We start from the raw sequence: 12,616 nt of genomic DNA on the forward strand, positions 1-12,616 counted from the left end.
AACAAACTAATAAATGGCATTACAATAATACGAAAATGATTGCTAAAGTTCTTACCGCAAAAAGGTATGCCATCAGGAGTCCATCTTCCATTGGGTCCACACAGTCGCCTCGCTGGCCCTAGTAATTCAAACCCTCTTTCACACGCGTAGGTAGCAATGGTGCCTTCTGCCAGACTTTCATCGGAGAACGATACTCGGGAATGCGCCGGAGCGCCTGGGAAGCCACACGTAGCTGCGGCATAGCCTGGGTAGCAAATTACACCATTAATAAATCTTTACCAATAGGAATAGATAATTATCGTATTACAAATTAAAAATAACTGTATTTAGATATTTTTCACACACGCACTTTTGAATAAGTTATTTTAATATTGTAAGTAGTAAGCTAGCTACCTCTAGTTCAAAATGCTGGTCAGCTGATAAGAGCCGACTAGAAATTCAAACGTTGCTCTTGAATGAAATTTAACCATGTCAATGAGTCAACAAGCCAAGTTCCACTCATTTCCATCGCCCAAAAACTCTTAATTGCCATAATAGGATTTAGTCAATAATATATTTTGAATTTTACATTTAAAGTAATCAAAGGAAGACCAACGATATCTGGTGGAAAATTTTTATACGTTCGTACATCAGACCTATGTAATGTTAATGTTCTGTAATTGTTATTTATTTATTTAAAGTGCTTTTTGAAAAACGGAATATTTTTGTGTAGTAATATACATAATTGCAAAAAGGGGGTGTAATTTATTACGATTTTAGTTTTCAAATATTCTACTAGTTTTTGGACAGTGATAAAAATTTATCATTTATTTAAACTCACAAATTCTGACTATATCATTAGTGACAGAATGAGATGGTGGATAGAGAGAGAGAGAGAGAGGAGATGAAAAATTTAATTATTAACCATTTTATTTTTAAATAAAAGTAATATTTGCTTATTACATTGTGAACACAACCACAATATAATGTATAACGCAAAACAACAAGTTTCGGAAAAAATTAAACTATTTATGTTTCAGTCCTCAATTATAATTAATTATCTTTACCTCTATCTTTTATCTAACCGATATGCGTAAATAGGTATGCGTGGAAGTGTCATCAGAATGTCAACCCTTTTGGACGTATTTATTTAAGAAGTTTACAAGTAATTTTATATAATATGGCTGCTACTTGGAGTGCCCAGCGACAAAATACAAAAGAATTTAAAACTTCACTGCTCCTTCTGCGTCTCGGTAATCTTATGGTCTTGGTATGTTTGTTGACCATTCACCTGCGTTCCATGCGTCTTTTTCGGTGGGAGCAATCGGTGACCGGGGGCTTAATAATTGCTTATTGTATTGCGGAGCTCGGTCTAGCTTTATGTGCCGGTACAACAGAATGCAGCGGACAAGCCATTCAGGTATATATTTTAAAATATGCACGGTTCCGAATAATATGAAGTAAAGAAATTTTATATTTGTCTAATACATATGCTATTTTAATACATAATTATAAATAAAGAATGTGTAAAAATCTGTACAAATTTTTGGAAAAGTTTCAGCGTTATTAAACTTTAAACCTGACGGTAGCAAAAAAATACGGAAGATATTTATGCCTGATAAGTTAATGTTTAGTTCCTTTCATAAATATAGATCGGAGTGTAAAGATATGATTTTAGTAGAACGCCTATTATAATTAATTTTAAAGTCGGTTGATTAAATATGATCTCGGGAGTTCTGCTGCAATGTCATGTTTGTGCTCTTTAATTAAACCAACAAGCCTTAGTAAAATTTTAATGTTTTTTTAAAGGCATATCTATGCGGTACTGGTGCAGCGTTGTTAGCAGTGAACTCGGGGGTCCTTTGGCAGAGATGGAAAAAAGCCAGCCAGCTAACGCACGTTGTCGCGGAGTTATTGGGCGTGTTGGGCGTGCCTTTAAAACGCCAGGTTATTACCAAAGTCTCTCTCAGCGCTATCGCTGCTGGTGGTTTTCTACTTGATCTTGTTTTTGCTCCCTATTTTTCGAAAAATCCAGAGACTCGATTAATATGATTAGAAAAGAATAAATTATGATTGACAATGCAGATTGATTTTTCATAAAATAATGTTTTCACATTTGTTTCGTAATAATATTCACTGCGATGTACCAAAGTCACTTCAATATTCACAATAATGCTGCGTCGAAACATTGGACTACTTTTTTCTAAAGCTCGAAAAAAAAGGGGCAGGTAGGAATGAAGGTATAGCCTTTGAACATTTTTGAAATGCTTTAGTAAAAATCGAGACGTGATTCATTTCTTATGTTTTAATATATTGCAACGTGGCCACACCTTACTTTCTAATTCTTTCTACTTTCGGCTATAAAATAAAAAAATTACAATAAATTTGCGAAATGTTATTATAATGTTCCAATTCTAAAGTTGCATTAAGTAATGGTTTTTCCCTTACAGTAAACTACCTACTTATTTTTTTTTTATTAAATTCTATGATCGTGAAAATGTTATTAAAATGTAACATAACTCAAACCTTTTTTGTTGTTGTGGGAGTTATTTAAGTAAGTTTTATCAACCTTGTAACTGCTTTGGTAACTTTTTAATAAAGTCCTGTTTAGGTAAAAATTTTAAAATGTTGTCAGGTTAGCTAAACACGGTACCTATATAGTCAGTAAATTTTCATTACATTCATTATTAAGCTTTCCTATAACCAACGAGGTTGTGTTAGTGACTTGGAAATTACGGCGAAAGTCGTGACTCAGTAAGTTATTGCATGACCAATTATTTAACGCGTCAGCGGTGTCGGAATCTCCGTGAAATGTTCTAAATTTAAATAGATCCGTGATTCAGATGATCCGTATCATACTAGTTTTGGCAAAAGTATAAAAATCGATATAAAAAATCTGCTTTGTTAATCGAAAACATTGTGATCCGAGGTCTGTTTATGTTGGTGTTAAGAATAAAACGATTTTAAGGCTCCAACATATTACTTAAAAATTGACATATACATAGCTACATTTAGATAATATTAAAAAAGGGTTGTACAAGTGTTTTTTTAAATTTTCTTTAGTATTTTGGATTAAATTAAAATCATCAGTATATTTGCCGGGTATAAGATATTTCCTAGAACTGTGTTATAGAAGTTTTATTTTTAGAACCTATTACATGGAAAAACACTCTAAGATAAAACTTAAACTTCTCTTAGATACCAACGAAACGATCTTCAAAATTTAATAATGCGTACAAATAGACACTTCTCTAAGCAAAGTTATCTATTGCATAGTAGGAAATTTTTTTTTATGCATCCATTTCATGTTTATTTACGGTATTATAACAGCAAAGATTTTTATAAGTCAATTACATAATAATTGATATTTATTTGAGTGGATTATCTTATTTAGTTCAGTTTGTATTATTAAACACCTATTGAAAATTTGTCTTGTGGAAATATAATTGCTCTAATAGGAGAAATACAACATATTTATTTAAGCGCGATCTTGAAAGTGTATATATAATTTTTGCTTGTTATATTTATAAGTGTTGAGTAAAGGCAAGTATGAATATTACGGAATTCGCCAAAGAACATAAAAATCTTGTTTTTTAAAAATATAACAAAAATTGGCAAATCGCCTTGTTAATTCATTAAAATTGTACCGATGTTAACTTTATAATTGATAAATAAAACTACGAGTATAAATTTTGGCGTCCGTTGACCCACGGTCAAGCAACTAGTGAAAGTTGAGTGGAGCCTGTCTCTAGAACGAAACAAATCATACTTTTGCGCACGAAAGCAGTGCAGAACAGATGAGTAGTTTACCGTACACTGTCGAGGAAATTAGTAAATCTAGCCAGTACGTAAAATCAAAATGTTTAAATTATAATCATTTTAATTGACATGAATGTAAATGAAATTCTTATTAGAAATTAAAAAAAATATTTATCTGCTGTCAATGCTTTAAAATAAATTAAATAACAATGATTATCTAAAATACAAGGCAATGATATCCTAATTCCTCCTTCCTAAATATAACCGCGTGATTACTTAGCCTAAGAAAGCGTGGTGACCTGAACGATTCCACAGACACAGTCCGCGTTCGCAAAAGCATCTCCAAGAAACTTAATTTTTGTCAAATCGATTTACTGCTTTTATATTTCCAATTTTATGGTTTGTGATTATGGAATTCAATTTCTTGACCAACGAATATTAAATTTTGTAAGCGTAATGATTATTGAAAAAATGAATATAATTCAATAATCTTTTGACAGTTTTAAAGAAAAAAGTATTACATATTTCTACATTAGCAATAACAAAAAAGTGCAACAATATAAAAAATGTTATTATCCATACTTCTGTCAATGTCACAGATCTTAGTTTTAAACATGTTAGTGCTTGTTATTGTACATTTGACGGGATTTTAGGAAATTTGATAGTGGACATTATTATAAATAGACGATATACGGTTAAATGGATACTATTCGTTCCATACGACGCTAATATTTCTCTAAAATAGCTTTATAAAATAAACTTTTTACCCTGTAACCATAATAATAATATTCTTCATTCGAAGCAGTTTTTTTTTTTTAAAATCAGTCTTTTCTTATTTGACAATGTAGCAAATTGAATTTTTACATTGATTATAAATGAATGTTATATTTTAATATGTATAACTACAGATTATTTTTTAAAAAAATTATTATATACATTAAAAATTATCGTTTAGGAATTCAAAATAAAAATTCAAGGGTAATAGTTTTGCTTAAGTATGGTAGTTACATAGTATCCTGTAGTAGCGACATAAAACATTCTGTATAGTTTTATAAGTCTTTTATCATCATCATTATTTCAGCCGTTGGTAGGCTATTGCTGAAAATGAGCCTCCTCCATAGATTTTCTCTAAGGCCGGTTGAAAGCTTCATTCAGTTCAGTCTTAACCTTGTCGGATGTCATACGATGCGTTCGTCGATACCTTAACCTTACCTGAACCTTAACGCCCCATCAGCGATCTGTTCTGTGCACTACGTTGTCTGTCTCCTGCCATTTCAATTTGCCAAGCCGCTGGGCTATGACGGTTACTTTTTATGTTTATGCTTCAGTACTTAGGTTCAACATAAAAATGTTTAAAAATTGGGTACGTATAATATTAATTCAAATTTTACATTCACAATTGACACCGTTTTAGTTATTGAATTTTTATTTGGTGTTCTACAATTATGTAACAGTGTTTTCTCTATTATTTGAATAAGCAGGAAGTAAATTAAAGCATAAGCGATTAGAAAATACTTAAACGAGTTTGACATGTATAATAAAGAAGCTCGTTATATATATTAGAAATAAAATTAATTTTCGTCGTAAAACATGCAATAATTTAATAACATAAATACTTAATTATAGCATCTAGTTTACTCATTACCCATAACATACTTCACACACATTTACGCTTTGTTATATCAGCTTTGTGTCTAAAAGGTTATTGACCGATAGCTAGTATGCTATAAGTAATGTTTGCAGATAACACTTGCATGATAAAATACTTATTAGTAGCAGTACTTGATAGTCACTTAATTTAAAACATTTTTTCAAGCAAAATCAAATTAGTAATAAAATAATATTTCTCAGTCTAAACTTTGGGTTTCCTTTTGACTCAATAGAAGTCATTCCCGACCTAATTGATTCACATTAAGTGGGTACACAACTGTCACATTCATACCTCGGGCTATCGCCAATTCATTGACGTTTTGTTTTACAAACGCTTACTGTATACACAGAATTGCTATAAAAACTACACACCAATAAATAAATATTTTGATAAAATATTAGCAGGTAGATTAAAATGAACTTAAAAAATATTTTTAACTGGCGAATATATGCTTTGCCATTGGACTTTCGATGCCTGTTAAGTGTTAAAAAAGCGATAAAGCTTTACTGACGAATCTGAGAACAAGAGACTTTGACGATGCCCGTTTCCAAAATATATAAAAAAGATCGTATTAAAATTTTCGCGGTACAGTAGGTTGAAAGCAGTCGAATTTCCATTCATGAGATATTTAACAAATAGTCACCATATAGTGAGCCTGCTTATCGACTCTACTCTAGGCCTCAGCAGACTGAAAGATTCCGAATATCTTGATGAAACCTTAGTCCCCGTGGAATCCGAATTTGGTCTTGCTGTTGTCTATATTGGATATTTGGTATTTGAACTTAAAAAAACTACACTCCAGTGGTATTTACCGGATGCGTAAAGCAAGAAGTTAGTGGGGTAGTTAGTTATCGGGTTACCTAAGTCTTTAAGGATTTTTGTAATTTATCGTCCAAATAACACTCAACTTTTAGGTATGCAAAGTGTATGAAAACATAACTTTATCACTGCTCCCAGAAGACAATAGCCTGCTGCTACCGATCTGTTCGGAACCGAAAAATAATTTTTAATCCTAAATCGATTGGTTTAAATAGGGAAGTATTGTTGTCAACTATGTAAGAGCAAAAACATTAAGTTTGTTATACCTCTGTGGTTGTGTGATTTCTAGACTTAATAATCATGTACTTCCTAGTATTAGAAGTAATTTCAATGGTTATCAATACTCTTGTGAACTATTCTTGATATATATATATATATATATATATATATATGTATGTATATATATATAAGCTTTATAAGTATACACATTTTAAAATAAGTTTTAGCCATGTTCATTATGATATGTCTTGTTTTGCTATTTATAACGGAAGAAGTGTATAATGAAATATTTACGCTTTGCTAATAATTAATTAATTAATTATTGCTAATAGCTAAGCTGTCTTTTACGGCGGGACGTTTGTAAGCGTGGCCTATGGTCATTTTGACCTGTAGCAAAGCCATCAGTATAGCGACTTGTTGGCTGGGTATGATAATGTAATCATACCACAACAAAATGTCAAAGTGCTCGTTTCCTACTTAAGAACGTGCTAAAAACACGGTTCATTTACGTGTTTGTGGCATGCAACGGTGCAAACAGGTCCAGCGGTCAGACGGGTTAATATCTGACATGATTGTCACTATGTGGGTGGAAACCCTCGCCGAAAATATTACAATTAGACAATTAGATGTAACTTTATTTCATATGATATATACCTGTACTATGTCGTTACATTTGAATGGACAATCTAAAAGCTGCACTTGCTCTAATCTACGGCTTAAATTATACAGTTGTAATATGAGATGCAGTTGCGTTAAGAAGTGGTATATAAAAATCTTTTTTAAATTTTGTCAATAACTTAAAAGCATCCATATAAAATTAAAGAATTATTATATTATTAGCCAGTGTTTACTACGAAATTTGACTGAAGTTTCGTAGAATCTATGTCCGAGAAAAGGTCATTTCAAAAACGTTTATGTGAATCATGAGAATGCCTTTCTTCGAGGATTTAAAATCTGGAAAACAACGTCTACGATCTCGCGCGTGTGATATGAGCTTTTTGAGGCGAACTTCGACTGCTTTCTACAGTGAAATTCTCACTTTTAATAAACTTAGCGTTAAATGTAGACTTGCAATTGTAATATATTTTAAAAGAAACAACATTTACTTGGCTATAAAAATAAACTATAACCGCCCAACACTCACTCATCAAGCCTTACAAATGCTCAATGCTCATCTTGTATATTTTTAATTTTATTTGCTTTTTTAACTAGACCAGACCGGCGACGAATAGTTGGATATTACAAACTTCAGGATTTTATATATCTTAAAACACCTAAAATTTTGCTTCATTACATAAAGGATTTGAGCGGATTTCTATCACCATATTTAATATTTTTAGTTACTTCCAGATCTATAGAAAATCGCAGTCGTAACAGCTAACGGGTGCGGCAACATTCTTGAACCGTTACATCGTCCAATACGCAGTTAGTTTACGCATAATTAGGTTGCTAGCCAATCCACCCAGTGATGTAAATTGTGGCACGCGACAGGTCATCTTCGATTTTTTAATTCATAGAACGCAGGCTCATAACTAATAAATAAACACACATACATAAATTAACGACGCGGAGAATGGTTTATGCCTTATAATCTTATAGTGTCGACTTTCTAATTATTTTTAAATAATTTTTGTCATTTATTAAAACGACGCGTTTTAATAATGTTTTAGTAAACTGTCACGCTTTTGAACATCGTAGACTGATTATGTTTCAAATCCATTAAGTATTTATTTTTGGGATCTTCATTGACAAAAAAAGCCTCCAATTTAAATGTACAACTTAGGTATATATTCTATTATTAGGTATATATACTATTAAAAAGAAATGGAAAAATAAGTTCCACCGTAAATTAAAACTTCCATGTATATATATCGTTAAGTTAGATAACTAACAGACATACAATTAAAATTTACTATACCAATTTTCTTGACACAATTATAACTTCGGTTAAAATTATATGTTTTAATTTAAAATGTGAACAATATTTTTTGTCAATGACCCAATTACAAAACTTTGGCAACTTCCCTTAGAAAACATGCATTGAACGTTATGTGGCCTTTGCGGTATGAAGAAACAAGTGGGTCGATTCTTTCATAAAGATAATTTTAATTGTCGACGATCCAAAATATGGTTTAACCTGCTGAGCTAAGAATTAATATATTTTGAACATTTACCTAATAGCATTTGCCTACGTATAGCTTAAACTTACATTGCTTAAAGAACAACTTACGATAAGTACATCTTGATAAAAATGAAAATTACTTTGTTCACTGGTATGTGTACATATTTTTTTCTATTGGTTATTTTTATATGAAATGTATAATATTTCATGATTTTTCGTAATTAACTGAGGAAATATTAATTTAATAAAAACTCGTCAGTAACTGTTGCTTTCCTGCCAATTTCGATTGTCGTCTTATAAATCAAGTAATTGTAAGTTATATGGTATTTTTTAGACAACGAAGTAAAATTCAGTTAATACTTTTAAATCGTAACAAAAGGGACTTTCTTATAATTTGAACAAACATAGAAATAAAAGACGCACAAAGTAACCACTGAAAGTGAATTATTTCATCTCTGTATTTTACGCCTCTTGGCTGGAAAGACTATTGGTGAGAAAGAGCGTTTTGACCTCAACTTTCGTGTCGGAATGCTAGTCCATAAAACTTTCACTCAATACCAAATAATTTTGTGTAGAACTGTGGCACAAGGATATTAAATATTCCGTTATTTCGTATAATTCGTGACGTTTTGTTGAACAAGAAATATTCATATAATGTAATTTTAGTTATTATTACTCTAAAGTTACAATACTAAATAAATGACTACATATATAATACTTGTTTTTTGTTCATAAAAAGAAAATATCATTTATTAACATTATTTTATAAATTTAATATGTTTTTGTCAAAACAAATTAACTTACGTAAAAGGAGTAAATGATTTTTAAAAAAATTTCGTGATGTAATATTTAAAACTTGAATGCCGGATGTTAGAAGATATAGAACTTCCGTAATTTTATACGGAGGGGACAACAGTTGTGGTTGTGTCTTTAAGTGGTAATACATATATTCTGTGTATTATATTTTGCATGTAATGTGTTTTAAAATTGTAGGCGACATGTTCAATTCGAATATTTTATTTTAATTATTTCAAATTCATTATTTATCAAAAGCGAAACGAAACTAGCTCGTACTGAATATTGTGAAGCAACGTTTTAAGTTTGTTTACTAAACATCGCTAGAAGTAAAATTTACGTTTTAGCGGGTGCACTAAGATGTCAACTGACCTCTGATTCGGCGCCAGAAACTTTATTGTTAATGATCTTATAATAGCAATCGATCTTGAGTTCTAACTTTACTGTTAAACTGTATCACAAGGTCGTGTAGCTGTTAATAATCTGATTTGATTCGAAAAATTAGTATGAGCTATACCCGTCAACAATTTACTTTCGTAAAACTAGCCGTCGGTTTCCCTTAACTACAAAATATTTTGGTTGCTATAAACTGCGGTTAAAGCATGGCTTTTATAACTATGGCTTTAAAATTATCCTACGAAACGACATTTATAAGTTGTTCATAAGAGACTTGAAAAGGTTTTGTGAGGCATTGCTAGACGTAAGTAACACGTCCGATGATTATAATACTGCCTTTTATAAGACTCTTAGAATTATCTAGCTTCATGGTATCAATAAAAAAAAGTGGAATATCGATAACTGAAATAAAACATTTTAATTTTAAAAAGTAGTAAGCGATATTTATAATTTTCAAAAACAGTGAACGTTTTTATATTTAGTCTACATTACAGGTATGAAATAGTATACTATAGTATTGTTACATAACCAAATCTTCTTTATTAAATTCATTTAATTCTACTACACCATATTGTTATATAATACAGACATTTAAGAATAGCTCATTAGCGACTTTTACTACTGTTATTGGTTTTTTTTCAAATAAACTAATAATACAGGCGCATATAAATTAACTCTTTTGCATTTTTTTTTAATTTTTCTAATCATTATGATAATTTTATCTGGAGGTATATCATAAATTGTAAAACATATTTTTTCGGTTATAAATTTTCCCAAACTTTCGAATAAATCTTATATTCCTATTTAATTGTTTATTCAATATCAATAATATAAAGAAAAATGTTTTGTTAATACACAAAAAGCCCTAGCATCAATGATAGTAACACCAAACACAGGAAATTAATAAATGAATGTTGCTGTGGAGTAATACAAGAACAGTTTTGTCTTATCACTTTTCTATTAATTATATATTTTTAAAATGTTACTTGGTGTTAAATCTTTTTAGTTCGGAATTTTATACTAAAAAAGAAGGCTATGTTAAAAGAAAGTCTGGTTTAGGAATAATAATTAATGTATTAACAGTATTTATAAAATGGTAGTCTGAAACGAAGAAGAAAACATTGTATTATCCAAAAAAAAAAAGTTAAAAGTTTGCTGGATTATGTCTTACTATTTAAAAAAAAAAATATTTAAATTTTGTTTCCCGTGTACACTTAATAACTTGTAGTTAGATAGTTAGAGATTACATGATACAATTTCCAAAAATGAATATTATAACTTTATAACAGAAATTAAAATTACCGTTGAATAGCTTCGCCCTTTGGGGGTACGAGCTGGTCTGGTAAGTTTGCTAATGATAGATTGATAACTGATAACGTTTGATTAATTTAGAACGCACAAATGTGTTCACGTTTATGCGTTCTCCAAGAAAATATGTCAATGCGGTCGATGAAAGCTGTTAGATTGTGCAAAAACATGGTCTCACGGTGTAGCATCATCATTGCCTACGCAGTAATAGCGTTGTTTTGATCTACTTAACGAGTTGATCTTCGTCGGAGACGGTTCAGAGAGCACGTAATAGAAATTCTCATCTATATTGCATTTCTTGTTTTAATATACGTCTTTTTCTTGGTAAACAAAAAAGTAGCGCATATTTAACAGTAAAATATAACGGTTTAGTGGGCAAAGCATACGTTTGACACTACACTGCAGCATAGTACAGATCAATTTATGGCTTACGAGGTGATCATAAGAGTTGTATTATGAAATTACTAGTCAAAAAAGTGAAAATCTCAATAACATCCGTGAATCTAGAGAAGATTTATCCGAAAGTGGCTCATCTTCTGCGGTCGGCGAAACGACATCTCTCACCTACTTTTCATTATTTTGTTCCAATAAGTAGACCCACCTTGCAGGAGCATGAGGGCAGCATAACTTAGAAGTATCATATCCATGATGCCAATGTTCACACAAAACGTTCAGTTACGACACTCGCGGCGATTTAATATTGTAGAGCGCAGTCATGGCGCGTATCGCTTGGACGCGGTCGGTGTGCGACTGAGCCGGTGCGGATACGACAGGTGTGCAGGCGCATCGCAGGTAACCACCGATAGCCCGTCCCCAGCCTCTCTTCCCGCGGAGCTTTCGCGCGCTGAATAACGAATTTCTCGAGCTCCGGTGTGCGAAGCCTACTTTACGTGTTTTGATTAGCAATGCGGCTAATAATGCTTGGAAGATAGGTACTAGAACAGTAGCTATTGGGTTAGTAGGTTGCCAAATGTTTAAATTTGGAATGTTGGAGAACACAAATAAATGAAAATTTACGCTTTTCTGATATTTTAGTCTTTGTAATATAATAACTATAACCGTTGCTCAACCCCTGCGGGTAGAATTTCATGATATCCGCTGTCTCCTACTCAACGAAAGAATTATTTGCACCAAATTACAAGTCTCTAATATTTTAAAAATCCTCCGCAGGGTTCCAGAGATATCGTAATAAATCAGAACAATGAAATGGAAATCTCTCTCGCACACACACATACACATATATATAAAAATAATCTCAATTTCTACAAGTACTTTTTCGGGAAAATATATCACAAGAAGGCTAAAATTGCGAAAAATATATTATTATATCCATAAAAAGGAGAATATTTGAGTAGGCCTCTTAATATGTTATTGCATTGACATTGGAGAATCCAGTGTATCTAACATTTAACTTAGAAAATTTAGGGATATATATATATATATATATATATATATATATATATATATATATATATATATATATATATATATATATATATATATATATATATATATATATATAATATCTATTTTATAACAGACACTGCCTTTACTTTCGACGCTGTCGC

The 12,616-nt window shown here is 31.2% G+C and overlaps 1 protein-coding gene across 3 annotated transcripts in view; it reads right to left on the reverse strand.

Moving 5' to 3' along the window:
* Positions 1-11,777, reverse strand: part of LOC137918472 (uncharacterized) — a 31,298-nt gene extending 19,521 nt beyond the window's left edge. For 2 of the 3 annotated variants that reach the window (XM_068761300.1, XM_068761293.1), the window contains exons 1-2: positions 11,650-11,777; positions 56-244 (exon numbers count right to left, since the gene is read on the reverse strand). In XM_068761300.1, the coding sequence (XP_068617401.1) occupies positions 56-244; positions 11,650-11,695 (235 nt within the window). In that variant the 5' untranslated portion in view covers positions 11,696-11,777. The remainder of the gene's footprint in view (positions 1-55; positions 245-11,649) is intronic. The other variant, XM_068761308.1, reaches the window with a different exon arrangement.
* Positions 11,778-12,616: the final 839 nt, after the last annotated feature.

The sequence above is a fragment of the Battus philenor genome, unplaced genomic scaffold (genome assembly GCF_028537555.1).
Source record: "Battus philenor isolate CCGP_79_NKW_IND1 unplaced genomic scaffold, ilBatPhil1.0.hap1 SCAF_1, whole genome shotgun sequence".
Classification (NCBI taxonomy): Eukaryota; Metazoa; Arthropoda; class Insecta; order Lepidoptera; family Papilionidae; genus Battus; species Battus philenor.